This window comes from Balaenoptera ricei, chromosome 2 (genome assembly GCF_028023285.1).
Source record: "Balaenoptera ricei isolate mBalRic1 chromosome 2, mBalRic1.hap2, whole genome shotgun sequence".
Classification (NCBI taxonomy): Eukaryota; Metazoa; Chordata; class Mammalia; order Artiodactyla; family Balaenopteridae; genus Balaenoptera; species Balaenoptera ricei.
The window spans coordinates 157,677,533-157,703,134 of record NC_082640.1 but is presented as its reverse complement, the minus strand read 5'-3'; the positions used below and the strand labels follow the sequence as shown (position 1 = coordinate 157,703,134).

The 25,602-nt window shown below is 37.4% G+C and overlaps 1 protein-coding gene across 14 annotated transcripts in view; it reads right to left on the bottom strand.

Annotated features, from left to right (window-relative positions):
* SIPA1L1 (signal induced proliferation associated 1 like 1) overlaps positions 1-25,602 on the bottom strand; it is a 376,514-nt gene that overhangs the window by 81,338 nt on the left and 269,574 nt on the right. For all 14 annotated transcript variants that reach the window (XM_059914542.1, XM_059914549.1, XM_059914553.1 and 11 more), the window contains 3 exons: positions 16,301-16,475; positions 7,816-7,919; positions 4,772-4,929 (listed from right to left, as the gene is read on the bottom strand). In XM_059914542.1, coding sequence (XP_059770525.1) covers positions 4,772-4,929; positions 7,816-7,919; positions 16,301-16,475 — 437 coding nt within the window. The remainder of the gene's footprint in view (positions 1-4,771; positions 4,930-7,815; positions 7,920-16,300; positions 16,476-25,602) is intronic.

Here is a 25,602-nt window from a genome sequence, read left to right as displayed (position 1 = left end):
CAATTGTTTAAGATGTCCTAAGATTTTTAAATAGTCTGTCTGAAATGAATCCAAATAAGGCCCATACATTACAACTAATTAATTTTATCTTAAATTTTTATATTCTGTTAATGCCCCTCCACTTCTCTTACTTCACTTCTCTTTTATTTCTTGCAATTTATTTGTTGAAGAAACTGGGCTATGTGTCACATAGTCCAGAGCCTGAATTTTGCTGAATACAAACATGTTCTTTGGTCTTTTGTATTTCCTGGCCTCTCTAGAGGTTTGATTGGATTCGCATTCAATTTTGGGAAGAGGGGATAAGACTAATTCCTAGATGGGGTTGTATTCTTCCATCATGAGAAACGCATTTGTCTCTTTTTATGATGTTTGCAGCCTCTGATGATCAATGCCTAGATCCATTAATTTATTAGTTGTTAAAAAAAAATGGTGACAAAGTTTTTGCACCATGTTTTTACAAAGTGAGGCCCTCAGGGGTGAGTGACGTATATTTGGTTGTTTGGTCCCAAACCAAGTGACCCCAGACTGCTATGCTTATTGAATTTGTACCTTTAATGTGAATCGTCTTTCTACATCTCCCTTATTGGTAATCACTTATTGATGCTTTCAGTACATTCCTGCCACTAAACGTCTCATCTTTTTGATTTGTTGCTTCTAATCTGCTCTATCAACTGAAACCAGACAATTAAGCTCTTTGTAATGATACAAGTAAAATAACAGAGACCAGAGGGTCCTCTTATCAGGTATGGGCATAATAAGCTTTTGTACGCAGACTTAGTGATTAATTTCTGAGTTCTTGGCTATGTCTATTATTCAAGGTTAACTGGCCTCTGGAATTAACTTAAACTAGTCAGTTTTTCCTGTATAAACTTTATAGTTCCGAGGGTGATACAACACACATTATTTCAGAGCCTCATTTCCATGTGAACTATAGGGATTTTTGTCACTTTGTTCCCCTGTTGAAGCCCAGAGCCTAGAATAATGCCTAGTATATTTTGATAAGGACTGTAAAGAACTAGTGAAAAATAAATGAATAACAATAAAGCCTACATTTGTGTTTCTGTATATAAATTACCTCGCGTGGTGATGGTGAGTAAATTTTCCTAGAACTATTTGTACAGTGTTATTTGCTGGCTGAGCATTCCAAGGGCTTCCACTGACCACTAATCTTTCTGACAGCATAGCCTTCTTACTGTACTTTCCACTTTCCTTCCTGTGTCTACATGTTCATCTATACCACTTTCCACCCCTAGACTCACAGAATTATTCTCATTTTGCCACTGAATTCCACCATCTGTGCTTCAAAACACATACCGAATCCCATTTTCTCAGTTAAATGTTCTTTATATCTTTAGCCTGTGTTGACCCCACAATTCTCTACACAATTAGAGCAAGACATTCCTTTGAGGAAATAACTTTCCACACTTTGGGCACCAAGTAGATGTCAGTAAATAAAAGTGAGTGTTCACAGTGGAGAAAGTGGGAACAAGAGACTTTAAATGATGAAAAGGCTTTGAATTATTCTAACTACACCTCTTAGAGATAAATTAGATTTAAATAAAATTTGTACAAATTAAATGCATCTCTAAGCTTTCCCACCAGAGTATCCCTAATGAAAGAGGCCTATAAATTCACATCCCTAGTAGTTTGGGGAGGGGCCAATGTATGAGAAAAACCCACAGGTATGAAAACTCTTTGAAGACCCACATTGTATCTTAAAATTGATACAAATTTCCCATTCTACTTCATAATACATTTATTTTCTAATGAAAATAAACATCCCTTCCCCCAAGCATTAAAGACCACAAGAGAGGTACTCTAGTTATTCTGGGCCTTTAAACATCTCCTGGCATCACCACATACCCCAGGAAACACACCTACTTGAGTTTGAGAAGGACTGAGAAAAATTCATGTACCCAAGGTTTATAATAGGAAAAGATCACTACTTTAGTTCCAAAAATCACAGTGCACTGGGTCTTCAAGTAAGCTTGGCAACTAGGGAAATTCCAGACTAGCCCATGTCTTGTGAGCAGGGGTGTCCAGTGTCCTCCTGCAAAGGCTCCCAGCATCACAAGGTGGGCTTAAGAAGATGGGCTCTCCAGGTAAGAGATTAAAAATAAGAAAAAGAGAGAGCAAAAAATCATGAGTTTCAGGCTGGGAAGGAGGGTTTGAAAAGAATAAAACATATCACTTACTCATCCAGCCAAGTAATGAAGAAGGTTCAGACACCTTTGCTCCTTATCAGTCTATTTAGACTTGCACTGGCCATACTTCCAGTGGCTACTGAGTACTGGAAATGTGGCTGGTATGACCAAAGAGTATTAAATCACATTAAATTTTAAAAACTGACACTTGATTCAGTTTTTCAAAAGTCTCTGAAGGAGAGGGAGACACACTTAAAAAGTATGTTTGCAATAAGCTATTATGAATCTACTTCTCCAATTGCAAATTTTATGAAATCTAAATACAGATTATTTCCAATGAAAACTGAGCATCCTGAGATGAGCTGTAAGTCAAAAATGCACTCCAGATTTCAAAGTCTTAGTCCAAAAATACGTAAGATATCTCAATAATTTTTAAAATTTAAAAATTACATGTTGAAATAATATTTGGATATATCAGGTAAATAAAATACACTATTGGGTCAAAAAACATATTGTTAAAATTAATTTTACCTATTTCTTGTTACTTTAAAAATATGGCTATTGGAAAATATAAAATTAATATGTGACTTGCATTATATTTCTATCGGACAGCACTTAATTTAGACAAACACCTTTAAAAGAAGAATCTCTTTTTAAAAGAAAGTACATAGCCTTCCACTCCCCAAACTTCCTAGCGACCACTGCAAAAAGGATTTAGTTTTCTATCTACAAAGTAGTATGAAATCCTTTGCACGAATCCAGTACATAGAACATTTCAATTGCTTGGAGTATTTTCTAAATGCAAATAGTTATCCATCCCAATTACAGTCAAATGTTCTGCACTAATTCTTTCCTTCTACACCTAAATAAAGCAGCTTTTGGAGACCATATTCTTGAGAAAAAGCTTCAGATCTAGGTTTCCTTTGTTTGAGTTTCCACCCATTGAGTCTAGGAAGCTACAGAACTCCCTGGTCTGGGGTTTTCATATTGGCACCCAAGAAGTTCAGGAATAGCTAGTACGTCAGCAGCAGGGGCAGCAAAGACCCCTAATGCACATGGCATGGAGGGAGACAGCATGGCAGAGCCATTAAGAGACTGGGCTCTAAAATCAGACTTGGTACATTCAAACCTAAACTCCATCCAGTACCAGCCGACCTCGTGTAAGTTACCTTACCCCCACGCGCTTAAATTTCCTCATCTGAAAACAGGGATTAAAACAGCACCTACCTCAGAGGTTTTAAAAATTAAATGAGGGCTTCCCTGGTGGCGCAGTGGTTAAGAATCCGCCTGCCAATGCAGGGGACACGGGTTCGAGCCCTGGTCCAGGAAGATCCCACATGCCGCGGAGCAACTAAACCCGTGCGCCGTAACTACTCAGCCTGCGCTCTAGAGCCCATGAGCCACAACTATTGAGCCCGCGTGCCACAGCTACTGAAGCCCGCGTGCCTAGAGCCCATGCTCCACAACAAGAGAAGCCACCGCAATGAGAAGCCCGGGCACCGCAACGAAGAGTAGCCCCTGCTCACCGCAACCAGAGAAAGCCCGCGTGCAGCAATGAAGACGCAACGCAGCCAAAAATAAATAAATTAAAAAAAAATTAAATGAGGTAACACAAATAAGGTACCTAGATCAGAGCTGGGCTTCTAATTAGAGCTCATCATACGTAGTTACTGTGGAATGGGCAAGGATGATGGCAGTCAGTAGGAGTCCAATGTAACCTTGACTTGTTTTGTTCCCTGAACTTGCTTGTTCTCCTATATTTAACCTGCATTACACCTAGGATTAGACAGTTGTAGATCTCACAACAAACCAATTATCAGTCTGCACTGGCCACTTTCTGTGTAGGTGGCTCTGTTAATTCAAAAACAAAAATCCAAAATTAACAAAGCCTTGTCTTCTAAATTTTAGGGATGGAAGGATACGATAAACCTTCATATTTTGAAAGGATAGATTCCTATTAGGACATCTTCCTAATGCTAGAACATCCTCGCACATCTTCTTGGCACTACATTCATGTCAACCCAGCATCACAGGTTCGTACCCTCTTCAACACCAACCCTCTCCAGGATTCTTGCAGAGGCCTCTGCAGGTAGATGCTTGAATTCTGATACTCATGAGAGTAGGTCAATGAGGGACACTGAAACCATTCCACCAAATGCTTAACAAAGCATAGAAATACCCCTAAGATTGCAGTCAGAAATGTTAGAGGTAATCAAGTCAGCCCTAAGCAAGGGTTTGGGCTTTTTAAAAATAATAATAATAATTTAAAAAAAAATTAAACTTCTCTTCCCTACTTATTATGATCATTCTTCTCTGCTTTTGGCATGGCAAAAGCAAAATATAATTAGCAGCATGAGTAATTAGCTGGTGTCCAGATGGCATGGATGAAGGATGCCACCTAAGAAGGAGGTGCAAATGGAAACGGCAGGTGTCTAACCAACATGTCTGGGGAATGTCAATGCCATCAGGTTACGTCATCCTGTGAATTCAGCCATCCGCAAGCATAGTTTTAAAGACAGAAATAAATAGCAATAGACTTCCCACTACCACTTCAGAAAGCAGAGCTGGAGGGGGCCTTCGATGTGACCACGCACCAATGCCCATCCAGCCACCTCTGGAACCAGTACCTGTAACAGACACTGTCAGTGCAGGGGTTGTGAACCCTGACAATGACGAAAACGTGCTGAAAGTGGGATCGGATGTTTTTCGGGCTGAATGGCTGTGCTCCAGGCTCTTGGAAAACAATTGTTACAATATCGTTTCCAATGTGCCGCTTCCGTAGGAGCTAAAAGAAAACATAAGCAAGAGACATAAATGACAACGCTCTGCTTGTTCCTCCCTGATTCCCTTATGTAACTGTATTTAAAACATTCATTATTAATCAGTACATATTAGGGGAGGTAATCTACACAGTTATTGTCAATATTTTAGCCGGTCTTATCATTCCCTCCGAGGAAGAATATGGAAATGAATATTCATAAATTTGCATAAAACACACAGTCCATTCAAATAGATCTAACTAATCTCTAGCATAGTATGCCAAGTCCCAGCATCTCCAAATCTTCAGTTTCCATAACAACAGTTTTGTTCCATTTTCATGTGAGAAAGAAACTTGCCATAGGGAATATTTTTTAAAGATGAGAACGGCTAAAGTAATTACAACGCAATTTATGTTCTGATTTAATTAGCTTCATTTAAAGAAATATGGCTAAGGTGTTTTCTGATAGTACTTTTTGTGGCACAAGCTGGGAATACAGAAATTAATAATATTCCAAAATGTTCTAACAGTTTTAAAGCAGGTTAAATTTCAGGTTTAAATAGCTTCTTTAATTACAGTAAAAGCTGCTTAAGACCACCTTCTGTTTCACATTAAACGGTGTCTTGGAAAGGTGGCTTTCAAATTCAGACATTCAAAATCGTCCTAGCTCAGCGCCTCTCTAGGAAGGGGTTATTAGGGAGTTTAACTCAATCATGTGAAGAAAAACTGAACAAAATTTGTATTACTCATATTTATTACATGGAGGCTCCTACCAGGAGGAAAACAACTAAACATGACATTTATATAAACTATCCATTAGACATAAGCTTGTATTTATAAACCTTTTTAAAAAAATTCTCCAGTGACTTTAACTTACACAGATTACGTTATCAGTAAAATTAGTGATTGAGTATTGGCTGCCAGCTGGGAGAAACAATAGCCTATTAGATTAGGGTTGAGAATTGGGAGTTAGAATGTTCCGGAAATGTACTTTTAACCTTAGGAATTTTAAAGCATCCCAAATTATCTTCTAATGAGGCTGTGTACTTCATTTCTAAACATGCTATATTATCAGATGTTACAGAAATAAAGGCTGCTTTGTACTGATTGCTATATAAAATATACCCATCATCAAAGATTATTAATCGCCTCAGGATCTTGAACCTATCAAGCTCAAATACAATCTATGTATATGTCATTCCTGCATAGATGTCATTGTCTTTTTGATGCAATGTCATTCTTCCTTCAAAATATGGCTTGATATGTAATGTTACTGTCTTACTAAAGGACCCAAATAGAAATAAATCTGTCCATCTCACATTATATATAATGAAAAAAAAGACAGTATTTATAAACCAATTTCTGCAAAAAGGTTTTGAAAGACACGTTCTTTCTGGTTTTTCCAAGCATAACATAATCTATGTAGAAGAAATAAATTCTTTAGCTAGAGAATTTTAAATTTCTTAATATGTAGAATACCAATTATTCTTTCACTCTGATTCAGGACCATAATACTTTTGCCTTGATTGGACCCCAAATTAAATAATTTGGATAGATGTCCACTTAAATGCCAACTCACTCAGCTCAGCCCTTTGACTCATTTAGCTGGATATACAATTGAGTCTTGTTACTAAAATTTTACCCCCATTCCCCCACATGTTACCTTTCTCTGCTGAGCAATCAGGCAGAATAAGCCTTCATCTCCCCTTTAAAGATCATTTGTTGATGTTCTTAAATTCTCTCTACTGTCTGGTCAGAATGAGTTTAGTATATTTTTCTTAGCATGGTGTTTTCCTCTCAAAAATCTAGAACTTGGAATTTGCATAAAACAGACTGTCAACAAACTCCAGATAGGGGAATTTATCTTAAAATAGGTTTATTTCAGATTTATAGCTGATTCATTGCTTTGCTTCCTATGTTTTGATTGCTTTGGTAATCGTAAGAGGCAAGATTTTGTTACTGAGATGTGTGATGTAATCAAACCTAAAGTGACGACGTGTTAGATTCGATCCATGTTTTGTTAAATTCTGTGAAAGAGGATGTGATTCATTCTGCAGCTGGCCCTGTGTTCTGTTAGTACAACAATTGACAATAACAAAATCTATGTCCGTTTTAAGGTCAGAAGTGACACTAGACTGCTGTGTTTATAACAGCTACTGAAAGGAGTCTGTTAGTTCTCTGGTTCTTTTAAGTTTCAGTTTGATATCATTTGTTTTAAAATATTTTTTAAAAACAACAAGTACCACATACTCTTTAAAACAGTACCATTTCCATCTTGCTCTGTAACCATCTGCCATTTTTTAGTTTTCACATTTTATCATCTCACAGACTACATTTTAGTACTAGGCCTTGTGCTTTTAGATCTTTTTAAAAGAAACTCTCTGTATGAGGTACACAAATGCAATTGTTACTTATGCTGTCCCCTGAAGAACACATCAAGAAAAAACATTTTCCTGAGCTCCCATCGACATTTTGATTTTTCTCCAAGTTAGTGGAGGGAACCTCCTTTGAAATTTGAAATGAAACATCAGTACTTTCCTGCTTTGTACACTGGTCTCTTGAGATGAAATTTCACCCACTCATATGTGTTCTTTGCAACCCTGCAGAGTCATCTAATCACCATGATTTCAACTTGTTCTTTTCAGATTTCAGGAAAACCTCAATTCTCGTGGGTGAAAAGCAAATGATTAATTCACAAAGCCATCCAGCTGGCTGTTAACCTAGAATTTGTGTCTCTTCATTTGTTTTCAGCTCATTTGCTATTCCTTACTTCCACAAAGTACAAAGCTTCCTGCTGCTGTGACAGGTGCAGCATTAAATTCTGGTTTAAGATTTTATAAACTTGCCACTTAGGCTTCTGGGGGAAATGAAACAAGGGCAAAAAAACCCACAGATAACACAAGGATCTCTTACCTGCTGCTTGTTGTTAGGTGTGTATGGCAGCATGGTAGAAACATGGAACATGATCTCATAGTCTTTGTATGTTGTGTACAGAGAATGGGTTCCAGTGGAGTCAGCTACAGTAAAAAAAAAAAATACATGAGACAACTGTAACAATATGAAAAATAGTTCATTTAAGAGATGGGTCTCAAAAAAAAAAAGGGAAATGGTTTAGGATGAAGACATCCTAAGACAAGACACAGTATAGGAGGAGTTCTTACCCATTCTTTGTACCCAATCCCCCCTTGGCAGTCTAGTGAAGCCTTTGGATTCCTTCTGAGAATAATATTTGTAAATGCATAACATAAAATACATAAGATTTCAACAGAAATCAATAGATTGAAAAATATCACTATCAAAATAATTTTAAAATGATATAATAGCATAAGATTTATATAATAAGTTTAAGCAGTTGGTCTAATAACTACTATAATTCTGACATAGTGAAGTGCATAAGCAGTATCTTGACATACTTCCAACAACAAACAATATAGTATGAAAATACCTATGCTTTCTACTGGCGATAAAATCACAGGTAGACCTTATACTACTGTGGTGTGTTGCCTACGTTCATAACTGAAGGAAATGCTAAATTTCAATTAGGGGTCAGTGAAGATAAATGTAAAATTACTTCCCATCCAAGCTCACAGACCCCTGAATTCCGTCCACAGACTTCAAGTGCAGAACATCTTTTCCAATACTTCTGACTCAAGCAAGAGAACCGTTTTGTTCTTAACAAATAGACGGAAACTTAACAAGACTGTAACACTGAATAACAAAGGTATTACAGCAATGTCCAACAAGTTAAGACTGAGTGTGCTCTGTTCTCACCTTCCTTAAGGAAAAAAACAACCTTGACCCCCTTAATCATTAACAAATCAACGTGCTCATAAATACCTGGAAACCAAAAAGAATTATTAACTGTCCAAATGAAGGGGAATATCTTTAGATTAGGACCTGGACTTACAGGCGGCAAAATGAACAGAAATGCATTCATTTTGGGTAAACTCAATCCTCCACCAACCATATTGCTAAGGAGCAAACACTTTACCGCATTTTAGAGAATGACGCTGCAAGACAGCCTCTGGCATGTACCGAAAGGCAGTAGTTCTCAAACTGGAGTGTGCATGGAGTTGGCTGGGGAGCCGCTTAAAAGGCAGCTTCCCATCCTCCACTCCCAGAAATACTGCTCTGTAGGTGTGGGGCTGGGCAGAAGAATCTATTTTAATAAACACCCCCAGGGGACTCCAATGCAGTAGCTGCACTGCCCTTAGGCGCTGCTCCAAGAATAGACCATAAGGGAGGTTTGCAGAGACTTGTTCAGATGTTCTACAGCCCTGAGTTTCAACCTTGGATCTTAATCTTGAAGAGGGCATAAAACACAAAGGGTTTTAAAAGCAAGATGAATGTAGAATAAAGCAAAGACTACTTTTGAAAAACTGCAAAGATACGTACCAACACGTAAGGCCCCAAGAAAAATATCTTCTAAATGTTAATGACCACTACCACAAAAAAATACAACTGCAATAAATCATTGACCTACTTAAGACAGATCTTGAGGATGAAGAAGGTTTCTATTGTTAAGGACCCTTGCTATAAATACCTCTAGAACTGATTGGCACATTTTACGACTTTCAAGTCAATGTGTCAGCTGTGATGAGTACTTACATCTGTTTCAAGTCAATTTAAAGCAAAGTTAATGAACTAGAAAACAAATTATCATCCAGTGTTCATTTACTACATTTTGCTTTATATGTCTTTCTAATTCTAAAGGCATTACTACCAGGAAAGAAAAGTGAAGACAACCCTGAAGATAATTTGTTTTCTATTTCTTGTCCTTTCTCTCTTTCCAACACTTGCCTCATTTTATACAATGGATGCTGCATGACCAGTCTTCTAGGGACCTCTGAAAACCCCAGCTTTGCTGATAATTTTAAACAGTCTGTAAACAGTTTCAAAAGTTTTAGAAATGAAACTAGGGCCAAGACAATGAAATTTTCTTTTCTGAGAAGAAAGGAATTCCAAAATCCTGAAATTACTGTGTACATAATAGAATTGCTAAACTTTACCAGAGAGAATGGAAACTGAATGTTTGTTATATTCTCTAAAGAATAAGGCATTTAATGTTGTTATTATTATTATTTTAGTGACCTTGAGACCATGAAATACTTAACAGAATGAAAATCAGGAAGATGACCATTGGGAAAATGACAAAAATCTTTTTTTCTCTGGTTGAAAAGAGTATATATTGAGTGATTTCTAAGGGGAAAAATATGTTTATAGAAGAAGGATAAAAAGAAGATAATGCTCCTTCATATTTGTATGGAGCTTTAAAAGTTAAAAAATAAATTTGGGCATCTCATAAGTCATCTTGATAATCAGTCATCTTGATAATCATGTGATTTGCCTCCAAATTATACTACCAGCGAATGGTGTATATCCACTAATAAGGTCAGCCCTCTACACTAAGTCATAGAAAATAAAATTTCTAATATTCAAACTAGATGATAAGAAGACACTGAATAATTGAGGAATGATAAGAATATTCTTGTCAGCTGCTTTGAAAAGGTGTCAATAAGTGATAATACCCTACATTAGGCACTTCTATTTGAAGATGGTATGAATAGGTTAATAAGTTTGTAGAAGCAGTTTCAGATACGGTCAATGTCATATTTATCCTTGACTTCTCTTGGCTCAACTCTTTTGCTTTAAGGGGAATAAAACTTGGATGATAAAGGTGGATGTGTAGGAATCTGAATCAGGAAAAAGTAATTCGATTTTTATGTAACCACTTCCTGGTCACTAACAGATACGTTTGACTTCAGAAAAGCTAGATGAAGGATCAAGCCTAAGCAATTTGATTTTGGGGAAGTTCCTAGTTTTAAATATTTATGAATACAAGGAGAAAAGCAATCTCATGACCTAACTGCATGTAGACTCATCAAGTCAATAGAATGAAGAAAGCTTAAGCTCAGTTTATGAATGTCCTCACCACTACAGAACACATCAAATGCAGAACAAAATCGCAGACAGGTTGTGGATCTGATTATTATCCATAGTTTGAAATCCTGCAATAGTCAGCTGGCTGCTGAGGCCCATCCATTTAAGACCCCAGATCTCCCTTCTATGAAAGCTTGCCTCCGGGTCTGGGGATGCAGAGGTCAATGGTCAGAAGCACAGCTGGGCACAAGTATTAACATCTGGAACAGTGGATGGCACACCCCTTGTAGTACTGTTCACGCCTCCTTGTAGTACTATTTCACCCACTCAGTAACAAAGTATTTGGGGAAGTCAAGAATCCCACCTTCTCTGGCATCTACCATATTTACTCATGTTTTTTCAATGTACCTTTAACCATGGTCAGGAGGTAGGTTACTTTACTTCACTGAGGAAGGGATCAAGGAGAGTTTGTAATACCACCCCCTTTGCCATGACAGGAGAATTCATACTGTGTCAGTTCAGGGAACGTGCAAGTATGCATGTGTATGTGCCCGGGACTGAAGGCTTCTTAAAATCACTAACATATGGTGAGAAAAGGATAAGCGATGATGTGGGACAGGTACTTAGGAATCAGTCACTACTATTTTCTACCTACTGAGCACTTTGCAAGATACCTGCAATTACCTGGATTCCCACCTGGAAGTAAGAAGACCTGAATTCCAATACCTCCAGCATCATTTACTAAATGACCACAAACAAGTCACTTCACTTCTCTGCCCCTCGCCCCTCGATATTCTTCTCACTGTTGTGAGGATTGAAACAATGCATATGAAAGTACTAGCCCATAAAAGATGCTCAAGAAATGTGCTGATCAGAACTTAGAATTTTGTGCAGTTGAGATAAAAAGTGTAGCTGCCTTAAATAGGGCCTTTTACATATTTTAATTTCTTTGCCAACTGCATCTCAGTAACACTCAAAGGAAAAAACCTTATACTATAACACAGTTTAAAGTTTAGGAGGTGAAAAAAGAAAACTTTTCTTCATTCATCAGTCTCTAGAACTCCAAATAGTCCTTTGCATGTGTGAAACATTTAAATAATGCTAGTTTTACTCCTTTCTTTATCAAAGGTTAAATATTCCAAATAAAGGATTTATTTTCTTTATGAAAAGTCTTCCATCTCCTCTAAGACCGTGAATCTCAACGATCTTTATAATACTGCTGAAAAATGGGGGAAGCAACAAGCATTCACTAATATTGCGGCAAATCAAAGAAGGCAGAGCTTTGAAGGAATGCTTTTCAAAGGGTTTCTAAGTCTCTTACGTGCTGACTTGACAAACGTGCTTCATTCGGGAAATAATTTCCCAAATAATAATCCATACACACAGCTTAAAATGAGGGTGGTCTCCAGCTTTCAAATAATAAACTGCTTGGTGGGAAGCTTATTTTTGTATTTACCGTAGTATGAGGGGATGGTAATTATCTAGAGGTTATGCCATCCAAATAATGAAACAAAAAAAGGAGAAAAAAATTTACTCCTGAAAGTTTCTTCATTGCAGAACTGTTCCAACCCCTGACACATCTGTAGCTTGTTTGCCAGAAGTCCTTATTTCTGAGATGGAAACTGGACTTTGTATGGAACACTGGGAAAAAGAAGAAATGGTTTGACAGTTCCATCAATCCTTCCTTTCCTGGGCCTCTTCCTCCTTTACCAAAGTACTAAAATCTGAATATAATTATAATACATGACAAGTGGAGCTGTCTCATGAGACGGCTTGGGTATTTTTAGCTCAAGGGCTCGAGAGAGGGGAAGATACAGCCACAAGGCAGAGCTCTGCGGGCTTCACTGTACCTAATTCTACATTTATGCTTTCTCTGAACACGTCGTTAACCATAACACTAGGACCTGTTCTCCCTCCTTAATGCTTACTAGCTGCCTAACCTTGGGCACGTTAGTTAATCTAAAGAAGCCAATTCTGTAAAATGGGGATAACTGGCATCTAGCAGAGTTTGTGGGGATTAAATGAGATGACATATAAAAAGTAACTAAGACTTCTATTTCTGGCCATAACAGTACTTGGTATAGGACCTGCGCTCCCATTGTAAATAAATAGAAAAATGGACAAAATATCTGAAACAACTTTTTTTCAGACATTTTATAATAGGCAGCATTGGACAGTGTTCCCTGAGAAAAAAGTATCAAAGAAGTTGAGCCCTATGATCCCCACCCAGCTTTCTACCTGGAAGTACTTTCAAAACAATGGCACAGAGCAGGAATTTGAAGAGGGGAGCTAAAACATGCTGGAGGTTTGGAAGGTTGAGGTGGCTGATATTTGCTGGGCAGAATACCAAAGAAGAGGAAACCACACGGTGAAAGAGGCTCAGAAATCTACACAGGGGTTCCCTTGAGTCTTGGGCTGAATATTAAGCTGCACAAGCATAGAGTGAGGTTCCAAAAGCCAGGGAAAGAAAAAACATTAAGGTAATGTACATCATGGTGACTACAATTAATAACACTGTATTTCATAAATGAAAGTTGCTGAGAGAGTAGATCTTAAAGGTTCTCATTGTAAGAAAATAAAATTGTGTAACTAGGTATGGTGACAGATGTTAACTAGACTTATTTTGGTCATCATTTTGGGATATACCCAAATACTGAATCATTATGTTGTACACCCAAAACTAATACAGTGTTATATGTCAATCATATCCCAATTAAAAACAAAATAAAAGAAAAGAAAAACTATTGGGGAAATAACAACTATCAGAGATTTGTCAGCCAAACAATTCTCATAGTTCACACAGGGGTAGAAGTCATTCAACTTCTGACTGACCACAGCAGAGATACCTCACTGACTATGCTGGTATTCAGGTGCCTTAGCAGGAGGGCTAAATTAGCCAGAGAGTAAAGGCTACTCTAGGTATGCTTTAAAAAAGCCCAAGAACAAGATTCATAAAGATCAAGCTGTTCTATAATTAAATTAATTGCCCAACAAAATAAAACGACACTCTTTAAAGAAGACAACAAAATCTAGATCCTCAATGATGAAACATTCACACTATCCAATCAAAAATAACCAGACAGATGAAGCAGTAAAATGTAACTCAAAAACAGGAGAAAATCTGTTAAAGGGAGACCCCAAATGACAGGGATGATGGAATTAGCACACAAAGACTTTAAAACAGCTATTATAAATACGTTCAAGGCTTTAAAGGAGGACATGAACCTAATGAGAATAATATGGAAAATATAAGAAAAGAGAACTCCCCCCAAAAGAAAGAAAAAGAAAAGAAAACCCAAATGCAACTTCTGGACCTGAAAATCACAATATCTGAAATGAAAATTTCACTAGATTGGATAATAGCAGATTAAGACACTATGGAAGAAAAGAAAAATACAGTGCCTTAAATGCATTAACTGGAATTATCCAAACACAAGCACAGAGGGGAAAAAAAGTTTAAAAATCAAATCACAACTAGTAAGTGACCTAATATATGTGTAATTAGAGATTCAGAAGGTGGAGGGTGCAGGAAAATTAAAAAATGAGTTTGGCAAATAATATTTTAATTTGCTGAAGACTACACATCCACAGATCCCAGTGACAACTACACTGTCATATGGAGATGGAGTGATCCTTTAGGAACACATGTTCTGGAAAGCATTTTCTCTTTTTAAAGATCATATTGAAAGAGTTTCTTAACACAACATAAAGTTAGGTAAGATGTGGTGAGCTTATCTCACAGTACACAGAACAAAGTCTCACCTCTGGGTGTGTCATGGCCAGTAGGAGGCTGCTGGAGAAAGTGCAGAGGCTGGTTGATCCCTATTTCTGTGGTCTGTTACTGTTAAATACCCATTTAAGTGATGAGGCTAATGGTCTCTTCTAGCTTAGAGTAAGAGAGATAAATATGCATACCGTCTTCTTCAGGCCTTAGAATGGAAACACTTTCCTACTTTTCATTCACTTTAGGAAACCTGACCCTCTGAAAGGATAGAAAAGGAAACTGAACCCTCTTTCTCAGGAGCTATGCCTCAGAAGGTTACAAGGAACCTTAAAGGAGAGTAGTTCAGTGAAAAGGAACCCTCCCCAGATGAATGTATTACATAACTGAAAAATGTGCCATTAGAGGCAGTTTGCTGATCCAGGCCTTTGCAGTTACTGGGATATTGGGGCAAAATGTGCAAAGTGCTTATTTTGCTTATTCCACTGCCTTACTCAGTGCCACATTGCTTAAGTCTGCCCTTGCTATACATTTCTCACATTGCCCTCCATCATCAAGAGATGGCTAGGACCGTGTAAATACACAAATAATAAATAATCTTACCAACTCCCAATCTGGCCATTCATTGACAGAATCAAGGCGCTTATTACATTTTCTTCCCAGACCCTTTTAATAGCTCTTTGTGGTGATAATTTACATAACACAACAAATCGGGACAACGTGAAGGAATTACAAAGGAAATGTCAAAATATCTTGATAAAAAGAGTTTAAGGGCATATTGAGATTTAACATATTATGCAGCTGCAAGCAGAGTATGGAACGTTAAAATAATATTTAATAGTCTAGGCTATTTATGGTTTTTCATAGGTTCTCCTGCCTGTCGTTTCCAAGTTGGCAACAGCAAAACCATGGCAACAGGAAATTCTTCCCTGCAGTGGAGTTTATGAATGCTTTTCTGTTTTCATGACTCAACTCCTTATTTAATTTCCTGTACAGAAAATCAGAGCGATTACTATAGACTGCAATACAGATGTGCTAATCCAAAGACCCTCTCAAAGAAAAACAGGTCACAGGTGTCTATGGATGGATTTTGAGATAAAATTTAAAATTGCCTTCACACAGACGCATAGCAGAAGTCAACATACTCTAGATACTTGAGAACATAACTCTTTTATTAACCACCTGGGAATGGGAAGGGACAAACCTCTATGTTCATGAGCTGTAGCTAAACAGACTGTGCTTTGAATCAACACATTTTACGAGCCAAACTAATACCAAAGCTAAGCCTATTTGCTTAGAGATTAAGTTAGACTATGGACAATAATAACAGGAAATAAATAAACAAAAATACCTCTAGATATTAAAATATAAAAATGATTAAGAAAACCATACAATGACTGACTACACAGATACGCACAAGGATTATGAAATGAGTTAATGAAAGTCAAAAATTCTAGGGCTTGCAACCAGATGGTTTTAAGTTGCAGGAGTTTTTCAGCTAAATATAGTGAAATTTATGCAACACTATCCAGGGGCAATTCTGCATGATCTCCATCCACTGCTTTCTACCTTCCACATTTCTGATAACACTGTTTTTTTTTAAAGTCCAATCCTAGCTACTTTGACTATGGTTTTCAATTGTTTTAGAGCCACATCTTCCCTCCCTGGCTTCCTCTCCCACATCACCAGCAGTTTTCTACAGTAAGTGGCAATGTTGTTTTACAGGCAACTTATCAGGTGAACATCAACACAGCAGGAGGACAATAAGCCTAGTAGGAGGGTATAAGTATTTCTTACTTTTGGTGTCAAGCTGCGCACGATACTTCTCAAATCCTTTGAGCCGAACGCGTTCTCCCAATAGCTGGAGGAATTCCTCAAAGGCTGGGCCGGCTGATTCATTGTTGTACATCTCTTCTTCCGTGCTCTGTCCAGCTTTGCAGTACATGATGCCTACTTTCTGCTGATAGTTCAGCTGTGAAGGCAGGTGATACAATGCATATAAATATAGGCGGACCCACTCTGTACGCTTAAATGCTAATAAGTCTTGTAGGCCATATGCCCATCAAGTAAGCTAACCTCTTTCTTCTCTTGAAATCCTTCTGCTTTCGTTCTTCCCCTTTTAAAAAGGGAGGCCTTAAGAATTTAAAAGTAAAGGTCTACTTTACAAAAGGTACTTTATTTTTTAATTGAAGTATAGTTGATTTACAACGTTGTGTTAGTTTCAGTGAACAGCAAAGTGATTCAGTTACACACACACACACACATTCTTTTTCAGATTCCCTTCCCTTATAGGTTATTACAAAATATTGAGTGTAGTTCACTGTGCTATACAGTAGGCCCTTGTTGGTTATCTATTTTATATATAGTCGTGTGTATATTTTAATCTCACACTCCTTATTTATCACTCCCCTGCTTCTCCCTTTGGTAACCATAAGTTTATTTTCTATGTCTGTGGGTCTATTTCTGTTTACAAAAGTTACTTTAAACTGTTTTGCACTAAAAGCCCATTAGAGTTCTTATAAAGTTTGGGGGGGTAAAATTGGAAAAGACTTATCTCCTAATGCCATTTTTCCAATATATTAAATTATAAACCTTGGTTATATCTTTGTGACAGCACTAGCATCATCGACACTATGCTTTTCAAATATTTTTCTAAAAGATGAGTACTTGGATAGAAACTTTAAAAGGGGCCTCATAATGGCAAATCAGCTAGTGGTAAATATTCCTTCCTCAAATACAGTTAAAACAAAGCATTCAAGAAATTTAAATATGATATAACATTAATAGAAACACTTATTCATCACTGAAAAGTTCAGTCATTCTATAAACAAATTTTAAAGCTGTAGTAGTCATTTAACAATAAATGAGTTTTCAATCTTAAAATTTAGACTTTTAATTCTCCAGTAAAATCAGGGCAATCCATATCACTTAGGCCTGTTTCCAGAGTGGCACTGCAACCACTGTTATCAGTAAACTTTTATCTCATAAAAGGGAAGGGGGAAGAGAAGAGGCAAAATTTAATAGCTAACATTTATGGAACAGCCACTGCCTGCCAATCACTGTTTAGTGTTTAACTTACATTAGCTTATCCTCATAAAAGCCTACAAAGCAAATATTACCCCTGTTTGACAGATATGCAAAGAGAAGGTCAGAAAAGGGAAAAGCAAGTAACTGGTCCAGTAGGGAGAGATCATAAGTTATCAGCCCTGTGATTCGGCTCTATTAAATATTACCAGGACTCAACCAGGCTTGTCGTGCTCTACTTCTGTCACTGCAACGTATGTCCATAGCCCCTTCTTAGCAATTCCACAGTTGAAAGGTGAAAACCAAATTTAAGCAAATACATTTGGCAGTAAAACTTGGTAGGAGCTGACAGTAATACTTTTTAATTTATTCCTCTTTCTGTGAATATTCATATTTTGTGGAAATATTAATGTGTTTGGCTGCGGGGTGCTGCTCCAGATCCTGGTGACTATTACTCCACGCTGCATGCGTTTTATCACCCTTCTAAAGCTGGACCTGTCTTAATTCTGAAACATATCCAGCTCCTATTGTTTCACACAAGAGACTGTGAACCTAAGCAACTCTTTTCAACTTTCTAAACCAAATGGTTCAGAATGGTGATAACTACAAAATATCATGAGGGAACTCCTGCTTGCTTTCCCCCCTCGCCACTGCATGCTAACTAGTTGACAAGGAAGGTTCAGCAGCTTTTACATGACCCATAGACATGAGAGCTCCTTAGGACTTCTATAACGGTGCAGAATTGATTTTACTCTGCCTACTTCCACAAGTGGAAGGCAAAGTTCCAAATTTGAAACTTGCAAATAACTGGATATACCAATGTCGGAATCTTTTTAAAATAGCATCCAACCTTGCATTATTGCTACTTCATTTAAATTATTAACAGAAACACATTTAGGATTTAGTTCATTTGTTTTGTATGCCACATGCAGTAAAGAAAAAGAAAGTAAAACCTACCACATACCACTGGCAGCTGGCCTCCTTCAAAGGTCTGAATGTTACTAATACTTAGAGGGGAACTCCCACAGGTAGCGATTTCATCTTGGCTTTAGAATTCAGCTGAGTATCCTATTAGGTCTCAACAAATAAAAAAGTAGTGGTAGGCTCTATGTCTGTTACAAAAGAAGTCCTTAATGAAGCCAGATTCTTATTCTCCCCCTGCAGGGAGAACTGTCAAAGAAAGGAAGCAATCTGGAGCTTGGGGTTATTTGCTCTTTGGATCTGTGCCTCCCAGATCAGCCTTCTCATGCAACAATGCAAAACAAAAGTCACCCTGTTCAGTGGAAAGCATCACAGTGATATTGGATTTGTGGGTGGCTTTTTAAACTTCTTAGATAAAGGCCTAAGATTTCACTGTGCAATATTCAAGAGGATTCATTTACATATATGAAAAAAGAGTTCGGAGAGAAGATAAGTAACGGAACTTCCCCCAAACCACTGTAGAAGCAGAATGCAAGGACAATGAGACAGAGCGCTGCCTTCTTTTGATGGGTTTCTCACACTCTAGTGAGCTCCACCTGCAGACAGGAAAACAGACTGGTATTTGCTGGTTGTAAAAGGAAGGCTCCTTTAAGAGGATGAGGAAATTTGTTGGCATGTCAAATTTCCTGTCCTTTGAAACAGTGCCAAATGTCAGTGCTCTATCCTCGAAGGTGACACTATGACTGCATCCTTGTTTCTGCTGCAATGAAGTCGAGGTAGGTGAGTATTCTGTGAACTCAGGCTCCTAGAATCTTCAGTTAGCAACCTTGTTCCCTGCCCAGAACATGAGAAGTTGTTAAGGAGGAGTTATATAAGTGTAATAAGGAATATTTCAAGAGAAAGAGCAAATGGAAATGGAGTATAGAGCTATGGTTTGGGGGTTTTGAATTGCTCTGAGGTTATATAAAACACTATTTTTTTTTGAGACACACACAAACACATCTGTATGGGTTTATGTATATGAATATATAATACTTTCCTGTAATGCTCAAAATAGAGTTATGATGACACCAGAAGCCATCTTGGAAACAAGTTCGGTTTATCCACAGTTTAGGATTTTGCATTTGGATGACCGTGAAGTCATGCTGTACAGTTCCATCCTTGCGTATCTATTGTTCATATGGAGCACTGATGGAAGTGTTTGGACACTCAACAAATGTTTGCATTGTAAAAAGTGATGATGGTCAATCCAACAGGACCAAGGTTCCGTTTGAGATGAAAGTCTTGAATATCAATAAAGAAAGTGTCTTCCAACACCCACCAAAAGTGACATTGGGCTCCCACAGCTGGGAACCAACAGTACAAAAATTGCTCTTCCTCTCATAAATTTAAGGCACTTTAACGAAGAATCAAAGAAACAGGTACTGCAAAATCTGACTTACGCAGCCCTGAGTTCCTGGAAAGATGGATGATAAAGTCAGAGCCCTCTACCAGTAGAAACAGGTTTGAATAACCAAGTTCTCAGAGACCTCTTAAGAAGTTCTGTATTTTCACCTCTTCTTTCCTGATGTCACAGCCAGAGGAAGGCCACTGGGGGCAGCACAGACCATGAGAACAACCCAGTTCTTCCCTTCTTACAAAATCTTTTAAATTGTCTGATTTAATCCAGAGATTTAAAACAGTCACTATGAGGTATTTCATTGTCCAGCAGTTCTCAAAATGTGGGTCATGAACCTTTGAGAGATGCTTTAGCTTTGCTCTGGGACACAGTTAATTGAAAATAGTTTGATCCTTTCAGTTCTTCCTGTTAAACTCTGACAGGTCTTGACAGAGCAGCATTTAATTTGAGGTTAATTTTGCCCCATTATTGAGGCAAAGTCATTTTGAGACTTTACCCAATGCCATGTGAACTATGTATGAGGTTTTCCAGATTGCCTGGTGGGAGCAGGAACTATTCTCAGCCAGGCAGAGGTCTGAGCATTTGCCCCCTTCAATCTTAGGGCGGTTCTTACCCTGGCCGCAAATAGTTTCCTCAAATACAGGCACTTACCAGTACTCAGCTCTGCAAATCCTTTATCTCCCTGGCCTCACATCTCAATCTCTACTCAGGAAGACCCCTGGGCTTCAAGTGGGTGCCCCTCCCAGCTCCACAGCCTGGAAACTCTCTTCAGGCAGAAAGTTGGTGCAATCTTACTGTTCATTTGGTTCCCACCTCCCAGAGATCACTGTCCTTTGTTGCCTGACGTCCAACGTCATAAAAACCAATGTTTCGTTGTTTTGCCTTGCTTTTAAAAGTTGTTTCAGATGGGAAAGTAAATCTAGTCCCTCTCTTTTAATCTTGGCTGGAAACAGAAATCTGACTCCATTTTAAAGTCAACTACTGGTATATAATTTCTGAACAGTAAACTGCATCCATTTGAGGCATACACAGTTGAATGATTTCTAATAAACCTCCAACCCAGTCAAAACACAGAACATTTCTATCACGCCAAGTTTCCTGGTTCCCATTTGCTGTCCATCCCTGCATCAACTAACAGCCTCAGACAATCACTGTTCTTTTTTTTTCCCACTGTAAATAGGTTTGCCTATATTTTAAAAGAATATTTTTGCTGGGTAAAATTCCTAGTGAGAGTTCTCTTTCAGCATTCTAGAAATGTGGCTTCCACCTCTTCTTTACGCTTTATAGCTCAGGAAAGGGTTAATTTTAATCCAATTGTCTGTCTTACTGTTCTTCTTTGAAGGTATTTTTTCCTCTGGCTATTTTTAAGATTTTTTCTTTTTCTTTTAATTTCAGCATTTTTTACTACGATGGGCCTATGTCTGATTTTCTTTGTATTTATCCTGCTTACAGTAGGCAGAGCTCCTTGATTCTGTCTCAATTCATGTGTTTCATCAGTTTTGGAAACTTCTTTACTGGTATTTCTTCAGACATCAATTCTGTCCCCAAATATTGCTTTAACTTCTCTTCTCCTCCTGGGAATTCCATCACATACATGTATTTCACTATGGCCCACGTGTCTTTTAGGCACTTTTCTGTATTTCTCATGTTTTCTTGTCTACATTCTTCAGTTAAACATTTGCTGGTAACTTCAATTCATCAATTTTCTCTTCTGCTGTGTCTAATGTGTTTTAACCCATCTGCTGAGATTTTAACTTTTTGTTTTTGTTTTTTCAGTTCTAGAATTTCAATTTGATTTTTTAAAAACAAATCCCAAGTTCTCCAGTGACCCTTGATCTCTATTTTTTATTTCTGCAGCCCCCATGAAATTAATGAAAACTCTGAACTGTCACCTACTTCTTATCTGCAGCTTTATGCTATACTTAAGCCCCAAGCCTCTTACAAATCAGCAAATGTCCAAGGAAAAAAGTGCTGCAGGATGATTTAATTTTGATGAACCCAAATTTCTCAATTATTTCTTTTCTAGACTAAGTCTAGAAAAGAAATATTTTTTGGTGTTATATCTAAGAACTCTTCACCAATCCTCAGGTCCCCCAAATTTTCTCCTATGTTTTTGTCAAAAATTTTTATAGTTTTACATTTCAAACTCTGATCCATTTGAATAAATTTCTGTATAATGTGTGAGATTTAGGTCAAGTTCATTATTTTGTCTACGTAATTGTTCTGGCACCCTTGTTTGAAAAGCCTGTCCTTCCTCTACCTTTGTCAAAAAAATCAGTTGGATATATTTGTGTGGAGCTATTTCTGGTTTCTCTGTTCTGTTCCATTGATCCATGCATCTATCCTTCCAATAAGATACAGTCTTGATTACTGTAGTTATACCAATATAATATAATGTCTTGAAATCACATAGAATGATTTCTCCCACTTTATTCTTTTTCAAAATTGTTTTGGCTATTCTAGTTCCTTTGCCTTTCAATATAAACTTCAGAATAATCTTGTCTATAATTTCAAAAATCTTGCTGGGATTTTGATACCGATTGTGTTAAACTGATATCAATTAGGGGAGAATTGACATCATTAATAGGTTGAGTCTTTCAATCCAAGTACATGGTATATCTCTTTATTTTACTTAAGTCTTCTGTGAGTTCTTTCATCAGTGTTTTATAGTTTTCAGCATACAAGTCCTAAACATGTTTTGTTAGGTATATACCCAACTATTTCATTTTTTATTGAAGGATTGTAAATGGTGTTTTATTTTCAGTTTCCACATGTTCATTAAAAGAGATCCAACTGATTTTTGTGAGTTGATGTTGAATCATACAAACTTGCTGGACACACCTTGCAATTCTATAAAGTTTTTGTAGATTCCTTGGGGTTTTGTACATAGACTATCATGTCATTTGACATAGGGACAAATTTATATTTTCCTTTCCTTCATCCACCTGACTTTTATTTCCTTTTCTTGCCTTATTGTACTGACTAGAACTTCTAGTACTGTGTTGAATAGCAATAGAGACTGTGTACATCCTTGACTTGTTCCCATTAAGTCTTTCATCAACTATGATGTAAGCTGTAGGGTTTTTGTAGCTGTTTTTAATCAAGTTGAGGAAGTTCCTCTCTATTTCCATTCTTATCATGAGTGAGCACTATGTCGTTCCTTATCCCAAGTTCCCCAGCCAATCTGCTTCCTTCGTTCCACCTTTCAGATTCATGTTTGCTTTATATACAGTGCACAAGGTTTTTAGCTGTACTTAGCAGGAAGAATGGGGGAAAATTACATCTATCCCATACTTCCAAAAGCAAAAGTCCAAATTTATTTTTAAAAAATACTTTGTCCAGTGTTTCTGGTTATTCTCAGTGGGTGGGCTGGTCTGAGACAAGCTACTCTGCCATTACTGGGCATGAAGACCTTGGTCATTTTTTCAAATCCTCATGATTCACATTGATAACATTTACTTTGGCTGGTTCTTCATAAACATGATAACTGTCTTAACTACTTCCTAAAGATTTATCACTGTACTGTCCTTCAAAAAGAATGACAAAGAGACTGGAAAAATTCAGTGTTGGGGGCAAAAAAATGCTAGTTAGAAAATTTATCTTCATTGGAATTTACTAACAAAAATCAAATTGCTTTAAAAAATGACATATGGATACTGGGTAGAAAGGTCATTTAAAAAAAAATCTGACAGAGATGCTGTCAAAATTATTTATATACATGTGCACAGACAGATTCTAATCTATTTTTATCTTTGGCATAATGTAAAGGAAATATTCTATACACACACACAATAATCTTATCTAATAACATGCTGTGCAAAAGTTCTCACAAAAATAGAAAGCTTCATATTGGGTATTAAAATGATTTATGTACTTGTATTGATTTGACATTAAGATGAATTTCAATTACATAGAAAAAGGCTCTTCATTGCAGCATTGTCTGTAATAGGAAAAGACTCTTACCCATCTAAATGTCCATTAATAGAGGAACTAATGAAGTAAACTATGGTACAGCAACAAAACAGAATATTATGCAGCCATATAAACAATGGGAAAACTTTCTGTGTACTGACATAGAAAGATCTCCAAAATGTATTACTAAGTGAAAAAGCAAATGTTTACAGCATGCTATATTTTGTATAAGAAAAAGGGAACTAAGACTACATATGCATATCTGGTGCATCTGTATAAAGAAACATAGGAATACATAAGAAACTAATAAGAGTGGTAATATAGGGGAGAAGAGAGGTGAGGGATAGGAACAGGGTGGAAATGGGATCCCTCAATGTAAATACTTTGATTTTTGGATCATTTGACGATATCAGCTAATTAAAGTCCTGTACGAAGGAAACTAGTTTACCTTTTTATTTTAAAGCTGAATTTAAAGCACAATTCACAGTTTAAAATCAAGAAGACTGAAATATCTGCAAACAGTTCCTCTGTCTTTTTGGACTGTGAACCAAAGAATCCTCACTGCAAGTCTTAGCCATGCTGAGCTCCTTCAACTGCAAACTGCAGTCCTACCCAACCAAACGTCTTCCAAATGCTACTGCTATCAGTCATGTTAATCATAAATCTTACTACTGGAAAGGCCTCCATCCAGTCACCCACCCCAGCCTCAGCCAGGCAAAACAGCATGGATGAGCCCGTGTAATCATTACTTGTGAACAGACGAGACAAAGCAACCAATGCCACTGTCTCCTTTCTCTGACCTGAGGACGGCCACGTATATGTCTTCCTGATAATGTACATATGGAACCCATCTGGTGGCCATCTGAACTTTCAACATGCATTAGCTGATACCATAATCTAGAAGAAGACTGAAATTTCAGAAATGGTAATTGTTCTGCCAAAGCTTCATTCATAGAAAATGGGTTTTGGAAAAATTGTTTTCCCTATGGTTCATTCTTTAAATCCAGCTGCCTGAATCAAAGAGGAAAGTGGCTAGTCAAACTCATTTATCTTCAATAGAATAATGCACCAGGGCAATGAACAGGCTAAGTCAGCAGAGAATTTCACCCATGCCCTTAATCAAAGGAACAGTGCTATTCATTATCAAATGAACACTGCTTCTTTCCTTACATCTATTCTTGAGATATATATTACAGACCTAATTAGATATGATTACTTTTCCCCTTTAACTTCAATAACTTGAAGGACAACATTTTAAAGAATAGAGAATCCAACAAATATTTTCATTTCTTTGTATTTTTAATAGTATCTAGAAAAACAGTGGAGATACTCATTTAGGTAAAATCACTACTGTGTACATGAACCTTGACATTTCCTAATGAAAACAGGTCTTCCAATTTTCTCTTCTGCAAACTGGCAATTGCACTTTATTTTTAAGCTCTATTCTGATCCTATTTGGGTTTTACATGTTATACTTAATATTGGGCACTGTAGCCTGTAGCAATAAAACTTGGATCCATATTTCCAGTTCCTTCTCCCACTCAAGGGGAGGGGAGGGGAGGATGGGGTGTACAGTGTATCGGGTAAGAAAGTGGATTCTGGAGCCTGAATGCCTGGATGCAAGACTTGCCTCCACCAGATCCTAATTGTGATCTGGGGGGGTCCTTCCGCCTCTTTGTGCCTCGGTGCTCTTGTCGGCAAAGCAAGAACAATAATAGCACCTATATCAAAGGAGTCTAAGGGTTAATTAAAATAATTCATGTAAACTGCTTCACACAGCTCCTGGTTTAGTCACTGCTCAGTTCCTGGCTTAGTAATCTGTTTTTATTACTGCCTCACACTC